The following is a 13,211-nucleotide window of genomic DNA, read 5'->3' as shown; positions in this document are numbered from 1 at the left end:
TTCAAAATATCTTATTTTGTGTTCTGATGAAGAATTTGGGTCCCTTTAAGACACAATGGGGGGAAATGAAAATGTACTGCAATGTAGAAATTGCCTTTCAATGGCATTCAATAAATAAATAACCCACAAGGAAATGTCTAGCCATTGTTATAATTAAGGTTACATGGTCAAAGCCCTTGTCCTGTGACCGTGTGTCCCTCAGCATGTCCTGCTGAACCCATGCACGAGGGATGTTTTTCTTCACTCAGCAACTCGGCGCTGCAGCATCAATCCTACCCTGACTGACGTCACCCCCAAATTTCACAGCTCCGATCACTACCTCGTCAATTTTGCCTTGTGATCAGAAATGGCGGAAAGATTACTCGACGTCGAGCTATTTTTGTCTCCCAAAGCTCATTAGGTGCGGAAGGGTGACTGAAAACACACCACGCGACTCTTGTGTATCTGTCTCGCGCCTGTGAGCTCAGGTTACCGCGAACACCGCTCTGCGTCTCAGCGCGTCCCACAAAAACACACACTTTTGTATTCTGGGGAGGGAAAACAGACTCCATCGGACACTTCGAGGGACAAACTGCTTGAAAATGTTGACCCTGTTGTCGGCTATGTACTTGGTGGTGCGCACGGCTTCGGCGCAGGTAAGACGCCTCTCCTTGACAACGGAGGCGTAAGATGCACCATAAACGTACGTTTTTTCTTTGAACACAAGCGGTATGCGTTAAAATATCATTAAGGATTTATCCTTACCGTGCATGCTAAAGCAGAATTCGCCATATATCTGCTATAGTTATATTTAAAGCAACTGATTTCATGATAGAAATTTCATATTAAAATGGTTGCAGTGTTTTGGAATGTGGTGGCTGATTTATAGGTGCTCTAAATAGTCTTTACCTGGTCCAAGATGGTCATTAGCTTGTCTAAGATGGTAATTTGCTGGACACAGAGCCGGCCCGTCCATTAGACGACATAGACGATCACCTAAGGCCCCGCCTTGCCAGAGGGGGCCCCTGAACCTCACGAATACTATATATTATAATACGTTAATTAATTATATTATTGAAAATTCGGGTACGAGCATCTTGACTTCCGCAGTTTGTGCACGACGCATTGCATGGACCTGACTAATCATGATACAGTTCACAAAGACGGTGAGTATCTAATAAAGTACCCAGACCTACAACATACATAAAAAGGATAGCTCTGTATAGTTCAAACATGACACATTTCCGAAAAAGATAATAAATACATAACAATAGAATGAATAAAATACGAAAACATAAGAAATATACACAGTAGCTCGTCACACGCTAATTTGCATAATACCGCCCGAGATATAGTGGGAGTCCTCGAGTACCGTAATTATCCCAGTATTCACACACACGGATTCCACCACACTTCTCTCCAAAATGCTCACGTTTTAGAAGAGACTTTTTTTTTTTTTTTTTTTTTTTGTGGCGCTCTTACTCTTTAGTAATGCTTAATTTCTTAGGCCTATATCAGGCATTTTGCATGACAGAAAATGTGCTGTCAAAAATAAAATACCAAATATTATAATCTCTATGGTAATATCGACTTCACATATTTGGATTGCCTCTTGTCTGTCATAACGTCACGAAGTCTCGTCAGAGTCGTAGTCATACAGCAATGCTAATTTTAGTTAATTGAAATAAGAATAGATGTTAAATTGTGGTAGAAATGGCATCCAAACGCCATCTTTCTGGAGCTGAAAAAAGGAAGAGGAGAATGGTTGAGGAATAAAGACAAGCTCAAAGTAAAGGTGTGTTCTTCTGACTTCTATAATTAGTGCGTTATTTATTGCTGTATTATTAGTTTTAATAATAAATGTAACAATGCCCATGATCGCAGACAGACATGGAAAAATTGGGCCACATTCAGCGTGTTAAGAATTATCTACCCATGCATTTTGTATAGATTTTTACCCTCTGATGAAGTTATCGTAGTTTTTTTAAATTTGTTATCGTAAAGTTTTTTTAAGGTGGACCATCTCAGACCTCAAAATGGCCGTTTTACCCCTTTTGATAGGCTAATTATGCAATTAATTTATGTTAACTGTCTCTTTTTCTGCAATTTCTCAACTGAGAATAATGGTCATTAATAATCACTATTATAATTTTGAGCAAAATAATCGTGATTATCAGTTTCATTATTATCATGCAGTCCTAACCCACCCCACCCCACCCATTCTCCCTCCCTGCTAAAAACAGGTTTCTCCCTCTTTCCAAATTAATATTTAAACCACCATAACATTTATAAATAATACAAAACATTTTTATTATTGCGATCATCAGTTAAAAGTTAAAATGTAGTAGCCTACTGCATTTCTAGTCATTATGCATTATTGTAACCGTATCTTATGCATTTACAAAAACACCTTTAATTTATGCTTTATTTTATATGCTTTATTTTTTATGTGTGCTTTCTGTCTTTTATGTACTAGGGGCTATGCTGAAATCTCTTAGTTTCTTAGTGTTTTTTCACGTTGAATGTTACACTTTTATAAACTTAAATATTGAGCAATCTATAGCCTAATTTTTTTAATATATATATATAATTTATATATATATAATTTATGTACAATTCATACATTTTATTTCATTTATTTGAGTTTCATGTAAATATTTTTTTCATTTTTGAATGCTACACTTAATACACATTTACAAACTTAAATATTGAAATTGTCGTATCATGTGCTTTCTCTTCCTTCATAAAATTGTTATGAGAGTTTTTTACTCCAGTGGGGCCAATTTTCATGATCTTGCCTAGGGCCCCACAACCCCACGGGCCGGCACTGGCTGGACATAGCAATTTAAGGTGATCATCAGGCTGGTAAACCAGTCAATTACCATGTTAGATCAAGTAAAAACCATTTAGGAGCAGCTAATGACCAGCTTGAACCTGCTAGAAACCAGCTATCATATTTTAAAAACACAGTTAAGATGGATTTTCCAGTAGGGATTGGTTAATACTGGCATTAGTCTCATTCATCATGCACGCCTTGAAATCGTATAGTACGGCAGTAGGGCATGATGATTAATTTAGGATGCTTTTGGCAAGCAGAGTCCAGCACCATGGATAGCACTCGCTCCGTCTGGATCTCCACCTTTCCAACGGCTTGTTATGTAATGTTAACTTGGCTGAAGTGCCCTTGTCCCAAACAGGAGCAAATATCTGCATCAGTGTGTGGCTGATCTGTAGCGGTGTGTTAAACACACACCCATGCTGGTCACACCAGTGAAATGCAGAGGCAGACTATGAAAGTAAAATGCATCATTTAGCCTGAAGGAGAAGCCAAGCCCATCAGATCAGAGGCTTTTAAAACTTACATTGGTTAACCCAGGGTCATTTTTTAATCCTGAGGTATGGTGTAATCATGTTATCTTGTTAACACACCTTGACTTTTTGTGACAACATACTGTAAAGGTGGGGATGACACATTTAATAATGTATGACATTTAAGATCACATTGGGAACCAACCATTAAATAGTTCATTATAGTTTTTTTTAAGCTAAATTAAATTAATTAAAAGATAAAAAGCAGGCTTGTATGAAATATTTATATATATACATCAATATATATATATATATATATATATACTGTATATTTGAAGAGTTCAGATGCAAAAGCCTCTAAGTGCCATCTTAAATTTTCTTCTAGAATTATCATTTTTATCAAGCTCGTATATTTAAGTTCAATAATTTCACTTAAATAGCAATGCAAATTACCTATTAATTGTCATTTAAGTGAAATTACTTAACTTAAATATACGAGCTTTATAAAAATGATCATTCTAGAAGAAAATTTCAGATGGCACTTAGAGGCTTTTGCATCTGAACTCTTCTCTTCATATATAATTTTATGCCCTTAACACCTCAAAATGTGCAATTTGGTGCAGTTGTTATTTCTTTGGCCAAAAAGTAAGATTAAATTCTAATAGCTTTTAATGTAAATCAATGAGATTTTTATAACCGCAATACAGACATACATAAAATGCATGAATATAAGTTGTCACTCTATAAATAATATAGTATAATAAAGTTTGCTTAGTTTTATGATCAAAGCTCTATACATATAATGCAATGCAATACAATTTATGATTGAGAGATGGACAAATAAACATTCCTCAGAAGCCTGATCATATCATATTTGATACTTATATTTTTAACATGATTTTTCTTTAAAAAAAAAGATTTATGAATAATAAAGTAAACAAGTTAACCTACGTTGCTTCAGTTTAGTGAGTGTTTAAATATTAATAACACTATAACAATTATTCTTACGTTTACTTTAAAAAGTATAAAATATCAATCAGGCGGCAGAAGGCATATTGTAGATTGTGCACAACAGTTTTTTCCAGCAAAGTTTTGATCATGTTGATAAATTAGAGAACTTAGAATTTACTGTATCATATTTGATACAGTAGGCTTTATAGGGTTAAAAACACTAAAAGCACTCCACAGAAGTGAAAGCACATAAGCTATTTGACCTTACTGGTCTCTTTATGCACATGGTCTTACATGAAGGACATTCAATTAAGGACAGTGGAGCTCATACATTTATATTTGAAAGTGAAATCATGTCTTTAGAACATGATAACAGCTTGGCATCACATGAGGTCATGTGACATTCTGATGCGCAAATGTTGCCGTCAAAAATGTGGCTGTTGTGACAGAAGGGGAACTTGTTTTAGATTATTTACATAATCTCCCAGAGACCACAAGCATGATTTCGTTCGGACTGAACTGACAATAAGCTCAGTTATATTTCAATGAGGTCCAAAGTAAGAGTCCATAGTGAAAGTGCTTCTATTTTGAAGTTTATTATATTCTAAAATTATTTTATAAGCATAACAATATAAGAGAAAATTGCATAGAAAATTATTGCTAAATTGGATTTGACCTCTTGAAAAAAAAAAATGGTGATCATGTTATCCTGTTTGTGAATGTTCCCAAAAGATTTTTGTGCTTCAATGGAAGTTGAGCTCTAAGAGGCCACAGGAATCTAGTCTATGCTGTTCTGTTAAAGGTAGGGTAGGCAATTTTCAGAGAGACTAGCAATATAGCGAGTTAGCTTTGAAAGCATGAGATCCCGCCCTCCCTTCAGAGCGTCTCCAAAGCCACGCCTCCTTCAAAACACATGAACACGTCACGAGAGACGGCGTTAAACTACCTCATGTCTCAAAGCAAATAACATAATAATAATGAACATAAACACTTAAAGAGCTCTGACCTGTACCACCTGACTGCTGCAGATTCATTTCAGCGTTGATAGTGTTGCCATTGAAATGCAGAAATTCGAGTCACGACCCGCTCCGAGTGTAACGTCACGGGTTTCTATCTCTTCCAAATTACAGTATTTACCGTAAATGGCGGCTGTTGTTTCGGTTGCAGCTCTCGGTGACTGACGTCTGTCTAATACTGCATAGCATTAAACGTGCTGATGACGTGTGATGTCTGCGCGAGGTGTGGAAATACATACGCTAATAGGCAGGTAGGACATTGTATCATTGCATTCAGACCAAATTCAATGATTGGACGAACATTTTATGGTCCTACAGACGATATATATATATATATAATACATTTAGACCACTTAACGTAGTTACAATCAGGATGTGAAGAGACTTAACAAAACCAGCATAACAAAAAATGTTTCTGGAACAAATCGCCTACCCTGCCTTTAAGTGTCATCTGAAGGTGACAACATGAAGCTATTGTGTCAACATTTGAGCAGGATATGTTGTTATTAAAGAGTTAGAAACACACACACACACACACACACACACACACACAGAAACTGTCTTTAATGACCTCTTAATGTCTATTGTATAGGACATAAGGATACACATGTCTTCAATGTCCTCTTTATCACTCTGAAAACAATGCTTATTCTGTTTGACTGTTCATTCAGATGACATAACTTTAACTAATCTGTTTTCAGTTGGCTATTATAGACAATTTGTAGTTCAAGGACCCGAACCTAACACCATAATTCAAAGGGACTTTCAAAACTCGACCTTTATACGGTTTCCAAAGCTTTTGCTCCGTATATGCTAGTGCAGGGGGCGTGTAGGATGGGAGGGCTTCAGCGCGGGTTATTATGGGTAAAGGAGTTCCTTTTGTAAGCTGGTTGATGGGGGAGAGTAGCAAAATCAACTACATATCCCAGTGTACAGCGTTTCTGTGCCTGTGAAAGCACATGACATATTTCCATACCAGAATAGAGGTGACCCTCCGTTCAGTCTGAGGAAGAGCAGCAGCACAGCTTTGTCGCACATCTCAACCTGCACAATCAGACCAGAAACATGGTGAGATTCGCATCCCTCCATTTTAGTCCTGCACGATATTTTAGCATAATCAAATCAAGTTCGCAATGTTTTTTTTTGTATAGCATGGTGGGCTTGTTTGATCTTCCAAGGGTGATATTTAGTTTTTGATATCTGGATTAATTTGAACTCTGTGATCAGGAAACGATTTATTTTGAATCAGTTTAATAAACGTTTAACTGCCATTTCCGCGTTTGTGGGGTGTGTGTAATTGAGGTGCCATCTTTTGTACCCATTGGCGCTGTTATGTCGCAATTTTGTCAGATTGTATTTGTGAATACTTCGAAGTGGAAATTTTCGTCGAAGTTACAGTCTCGCGCACATAGTGACGTTACCATGGTCGCGCGGAGCATCCGTTGCTTCACCGTTTCATTCATTCATTCATTGAGGAGGATATAAATAGAAATGAATGAATTCCCATTCGCTGAAACAATTATGTGCAACTAAATACTCAAATCTGCCACTTCTGATATATATATATATATATATATATATATATATATATATATATATATATATATATATATATATATATTATTTTTTTTATTTTTTTTTATTTTTTTACTGATTCCAGAGAGTTAGGCCTTTGTTCCAATAAATAGGTCATGCTATTGACGCCCGTGACTGTGTTTTGTTGCAGGCCGAGCCGATCCGAGTCCTTGTGACTGGCGCAGCGGGACAGATCGCTTATTCTCTGCTGTACAGCATTGCTAAAGGAGATGTGTTCGGCAAGGACCAGGTGAGACTGGGTTATTGCGTAACACCACACTGGGGGGAAACTGCAAGTGGAGCAATCTGGATTTTAAACCATGCTCTTGTGTTATATAATGTGTGATTAAAATATGCGACTCTTTTGATCCCTCAGAATAAGTCACTGGTTATTTATGCAGTACGTAATGCATGCATTGTGTGCATGGAACACTTGAAAGCCGATATTTCGTACTTTTGAGATTGTTTAGAACTGATAATTAGAAATCGACCAATACAGATACATGTTTATGATTCTGATAAAACCATACAATTGATGCAGTGATTAATAGCCTAATCATATAGATAGCCTGTAACAAAATAATCTTACTGAATATTTGATTGATAACAGCAAAATGTTACTAGATATTTTGAGATATAAATATGGAAGCTTGTTTCTGCCATGGAAAAAATAAATAAAAAAGGTAATGATACAAACTCGCATTTCTGAGAAATAAACTTGCAATTGAAAGAATTTTGTAATTCCGTGGCAGAAACAAGCTTCCATATTGATATCTCAAAACCTCTAGTAATTCTGCTCGCAATTATGACTCTTTTTTTCCCCTCAAAACTGTGAGATATAAACTTGCAATTGCGAGTTTCAATTCTGAAAAAAAGGTCAGCTCTCAATTCGTAAATTTTTTTTTCTGTACATTAGTTTATATCTTGCAATTCAGAGGGAACGTCAGAATTGCAAGATTTAAACCTACAATTGCAAGAAAATGTACGAATTCGGACTTTATAACTCGCAGTTGCGAGTTTATATCACACAATTCTGAGAAAAAGTCTGAATTGCAAGATATAAACTTTCAATTGTGAAAAGTCAGAATTGTCAGATGAAAAAGTCGCAATTACCTTTTTTATTTTTTATTTGGGGTCGAAAACAAGCTCCCATATATAAATGCAAATATATTTTTAAATAAATTTATTTATGGTATTGTTAGGTGCTGTTGTTTAGAGAGCCACCAAATGGTATTTGAGTCTTGAGCAAATATTGTGTAAATGTTTGGTCATGTTCATAAAAAATTTGTAATTACAACGTATATGTGTATATATACATCTCAATAGCTTAGCCTATATCACACATGTATTGTTTTATATTGCCATTTTATCAACATGAGTCATATCGTTCCATCACTACTTCCTGCTTCGCTTGCCAAAATGTGCTCTAATTTTAAACCTGAAATTCAAGAAAAGACATGAACGAAGTGTACTACTGAACGAGTATAATTGTATGTCCTCTGTTTATTATGCTGCACATATTCTATTCCGAACATGTTTTCTGTCCGTGGCTGATGCAGTGTAACATGCATGTTGTTTCTCTTTGCCTCCTCTGTCAGCCAATCATCTTGGTGCTTCTGGATATCACTCCCATGCTGCCCGTGCTGGATGGGGTCGTCATGGAGCTGCAGGATTGTGCTCTTCCTCTTCTGAGGGGTGAGGGTTTGCTTCTCTTGTTACAGTGGCACAGTTTTCATCGGACTCCTAAGGGACACTTAGAGACTCTGTACGGCAACTTGGTTTATTTATAGCCAACATCTGGAATGTATTAAAATGCAGAAGAGCAAGCATGACTCTGCAGAATGGGTCTGCAGCAGTAGCACACAAAAAAAACAGCATGTGGTACGCAGTGTTTGAAGAGCAGGGAGGTGTAACCAGCACCGACTGACCTTATTGGCTCGCACTGTGGGATAGACTCTGACCAATGGGAAACGGGATGGGGCCGCAACAATGGGAGGCGGAGAGGAGGAGGCCAAATAACAACTTGTATCACAGAAGTGGTGCTTTGGTTGAAGTCCATTCTGATAAATAGATCTTTACTAACAGTCGTTCTGAAGATTAGCAATGAAAGGAGCCAGTTCAGGGAATATCAAAAGCCTGATAAACGATTTATGGTGATGTGATATGAAAGTGTCAGGAGATAATGTCAGCACATGCTCCTGTGAAATAATGGTCTTGGTACAAACATAATGAGGCTGCATTTCCCAATACTGATGCTGAAATGTTTGCATGTGCAGTTTACGTGAGTTTATCATTCAGTCACATGCATTTCTCCCATGCTTGATCAACTAAAATAGTCTACAACTTATTACAATAAACAATAAGAATCATTTTTTTCCTGGTCCAGTCAGTTAGTTCAACAAGAAATTATTTAACTTAATTTTTTTAATTTTTTTACATAAAGTTTTTTTTTAGCTACGAAAAAATTATGTATGCGTGTAATTTTAATTTGCAATAATAGCTGGAAAGATTTCTTGCCATGGAAATTTGTTGACCTAAATGTTACTCTGATACTATTTCTGTGTCCTTCTTCCCCCTTCACAGATGTGATTCCTACTGATAAGGTTGAGGTGGCCTTCAAGGACCTTGACGCTGCCATCTTGGTGGGGTCTATGCCAAGAAAAGAGGGCATGGAGAGGAAGGACCTACTGAAGGCCAACGTGGCCATTTTCAAAACCCAAGGTGAAGCACTGGAGAAGTACGCCAAGAAGACAGTCAAGGTAAAAGTCTGCAACAAATAATGCAGCCTGAGTGAGTTTTTGTGCTCCCTTGATTTGCCGTTTAATTTTAGACAACAATGTGATGATTCGATACAGGCCTAATCAATCACTTGTCAGTATTTGGTGTATGCTGTTATGGAGTTCAATTTTTCTTTTCTTTCCACAGGTGCTTGTTGTCGGGAACCCAGCCAACACCAACTGTTTGATCGCCTCCAAATCTGCTCCCTCCATTCCTAAGGAGAACTTCTCCTGCCTGACCCGTCTGGACCACAACAGGGCCCGCTCTCAGGTCCGAACCCCGCTGCCTCATTCACCTTCAGTTGTTATTCTGCTTTATTGAAGTTCTCTAAGTCTGTGTGCTTTCCAGAGCTGCAGGTAACTGAGCTTTTTTTATTGTCAGACTCAATGGCAGTGTCCCACATATAGCTTAGTTCTAGAGTAGCCGTTTATTGGTATGTACTCTAAAATAGTTCATAGACCATCAGAGTGACTTCGGTGTTGATGTTGTGTGATCATCATATGCCATTTTAGAGGAACTTTTAGCCCTCCCTGCAGATAAGCACATATCACACACACAAGCCTCTTGCTCATCTGCAGTTTTCCTCCATGCCTGTAGGTGGCGATGCGTGTTGGTGTGTCCTCTGACAATGTGAAGAATGTGATCATCTGGGGAAATCACTCCTCAACTCAGTACCCAGATGTGCACCATGCTGTTGTCAACCACCATGGGAAGGAGATGGCAGCCTTTGACGCTGTGAATGACGAAAGCTGGCTGAAGGGCGACTTCATCTCCGTAAGTCCAACATCTGAACCACTTTTGCCTTTTATTATCTAGGAGGAAAATCTGAAAAGCCATAACCTGCTCACATTAAAAATGACGTCACATTTGTAAATGATGTCTATTATAAAATGGATAGTTCCAACTAGAGATAACTATTATTTTATAGCGATATTGACATAATAACAAAATATAGACCAAATTGTGCAGCCCTACTGACAAGCGCAGCAAACCTGGATTTTTTTTTCTATGTGAGCTCCGCTTCATGCATCGCTGCACTATTGACAATAGACATGTGCTTTAATGTGACCGCACCTTTATACATGACCTCTTGTATCTTATTGCTTTAATTTACCCATTTGTAAGTCTTTTAACTTCTGTATGGCAGACGGTGCAGCAGAGAGGTGCAGCTGTCATCAAGGCCAGGAAGCTCTCCAGCGCAATGTCTGCTGCCAAAGCCATCTGTGACCACATGAGGGACATCTGGTTCGGCACTCCTGATGTGAGTTTGCACCTCTGTGAACCCTTTACAGAAGAAGACATTTCCGGTTTTTCCTAAATATTTCCAGTTTGTTAATGCTAAATCATTCTGTCTCTGAGCAGGGCGAATGGGTGTCTATGGGTGTCTACTCCTCTGGGAATTCCTATGGAGTTGATGATGACCTCATGTACTCCTTCCCTGTTAAGATCAAGGTTTGTCTTCATCACTGGAAGTTTTAAATTCCTAAACCACTGAATTAAATAATGCCCCTATTATGCTTTTTTAACATCCCGCCTTGCAGTTAATTTCATTGGTTAAGGTTACAGTGACGGGTAGGTTTAGGGATCAGTGTTTGGTGTAGGTCAGGCAATCAGTACAGCGATTGACATGACCAATGAAATCTTCAGAATCGGCTGCAGGGCGGGATTTCCGCTGAACTGAAAAAAAATCAGACTGAACCATCTGACCAATCAGAGCAGAGTAGACCGATAACAATAGACTGAACATCTGACCAATCAGAGTAGAGTAGACCAATCACAACAGACCTAACCATATGACCAATCAGAGCAGAGTATACCGATAACAATAGACTGAACATCTGACCAATCAGAATAGACCAATCACAACAGACCTAACCATATGACCAATCAGAGCAGAGTAGACCAATCACAACGGACCTTAACATCTGACCAATCAGAGCAGAGTAGACCAATCACAACTGGGCTGCGTTCAGCCCCGACAAAACGTTGCACAACGTTTTTTAAACAGAAACGGTGATGCGTTGAACAGCGTTGAACACACTGTTCTGATGACGCAAGAGTTGCAACTATGGCAGCTGAGAAGGCCATTCTTTGTGTTCTTTGTGAAGAATTTTCGGAGCCTGATGAAGTCGGTATAAATAGTGTTTAAAACTACAAAATATGCCCGATGTTACAGTTACTGCACTTGCCGCCCAGAACAAAAGAGAACATCCCAATCGAGTGAAGGGATTGCTGAAACTGAAATGGAAGCACACATCTTACCTAATTCAGACTAAAACACATCTATTTAGCCTCACATACTGACTTTATTTGTAGTTCATACTGTTTTAATACCCTGTATTTTCTTTATCATTTTTAGGAAAAGCACTTAATTACCATTGTTTATTTCTATACCAAATGTCATACACTTGCAATGAAGCTAAAAATATAAACAACTACATCATCATTATGTTGATATCCTATATTCGTACAATAAAACTTACCACAAACATGTCTTCTAATATCCTCAGTTGTTGCGTATACCGAGCTGCATCGAACACATTTGTAAATTACTTGAACCCATTGTGCGAGTTCACTTTAATACCGCGTGCTTTATATACATGTTGCTGCTGATTGGACTGCAGTTCTGACACACCCACCAAACAAGAGAAAACGTATCTCAAACCCCGTTGCACGCCGTTTCCAGGAAACATGACGTTCAACCCGGAAACCGTAGCAAAACGTTGCGCACCGTTTTGAACTTGAACGTGCCCCAGACCTAACCATATGACCAATCAGAGCAGAGTAGACCAATCACAACAGCCTGAACCATCTGACCAATCAGAGCAGAGTATGTTCTCAGAAAGGAGTGGTTTAGAGACTGAATCCTTTATCAAACCGTTTCAGATTCTGTGAGAAAAGAGATGATGCTGCAATGTATATTATGAGAGAATTAAAGTGTTTTTTGCCCTTGGATGCATGTGAACCTATTGTAGGAGACCAAAACAAAATTAGGAACTTAAGAGATAGCATAATAGGGGCACTTTAAATAATGAATAAATGAAATCAAAGCATTGAGTAGTTTAAAAATATAAGGTTTATAAGTTGTATGTAGGTACTGCTCATTTTCGTGTTTTTCTGTATGTCGACCACAACAGAACAAGACCTGGAAGGTGGTCGACGGACTCGCCATCAACGACTTCTCCCGCGGTAAGATGGACGCCACCGCCACTGAGCTGGTCGACGAGAGAGACACGGCACTCACCTTCCTTGGAGCGTGACTCACGACAACACAGCAGCCGTTAGACCTTTCCAAGTCCCCAAATCCCCGACTGTAACGTCCTGTAGATGTCACAGCTGACCGTGTGTGTGTGTGTGGATATTCATGTATCTGAACATGTGCGTGCGTGCGTGTGTGTTGCTTCACCAGAAACATTTGCAATGTAACTTGCCCTGCTTGAAGTGTCCGGGGCAACGCCTGAAGGAAAACATTTCCAACTAAACTGTTACGCACATGGTTGTCCTGACCAAAATAATGATAATCTGTCATGCAACAATAAAATGCCATGTGGAAAATAAATGTCAGATTTGTTTGGATTATGTTGTTCTCATGTAAGATCATGT

General features: G+C 38.3%; 1 protein-coding gene across 2 annotated transcripts; it reads left to right on the top strand.

Annotated features, from left to right (window-relative positions):
• The first annotated feature begins 232 nt into the window (after positions 1-232).
• mdh1aa (malate dehydrogenase 1Aa, NAD (soluble)) lies at positions 233-13,167 on the top strand. Of its 2 annotated transcripts, none has more exons than XM_084106823.1 (9): positions 233-635; positions 6,982-7,080; positions 8,429-8,525; positions 9,414-9,589; positions 9,756-9,878; positions 10,206-10,382; positions 10,756-10,869; positions 10,971-11,060; positions 12,746-13,167. In XM_084106823.1, the coding sequence occupies exons 1-9, from the start codon at positions 582-584 to the stop codon at positions 12,866-12,868; spliced, it is 1,053 nt and encodes a 350-aa protein (XP_083962949.1). In that variant the 5' UTR covers positions 233-581; the 3' UTR covers positions 12,869-13,167. The 2 variants fall into 2 exon arrangements, with proteins under 2 accessions (XP_083962949.1, XP_083962950.1); XM_084106824.1 differs by lacking the exon at positions 233-635 and adding an exon at positions 6,096-6,323.
• The last annotated feature ends 44 nt before the right edge of the window (positions 13,168-13,211 follow it).

Source organism: Abramis brama, assembly GCF_963993115.1.
Source record: "Abramis brama genome assembly, chromosome: 2".
NCBI lineage: Eukaryota > Metazoa > Chordata > Actinopteri > Cypriniformes > Leuciscidae > Abramis > Abramis brama.
This window is presented reverse-complemented; position numbering and strand designations above follow the sequence as displayed.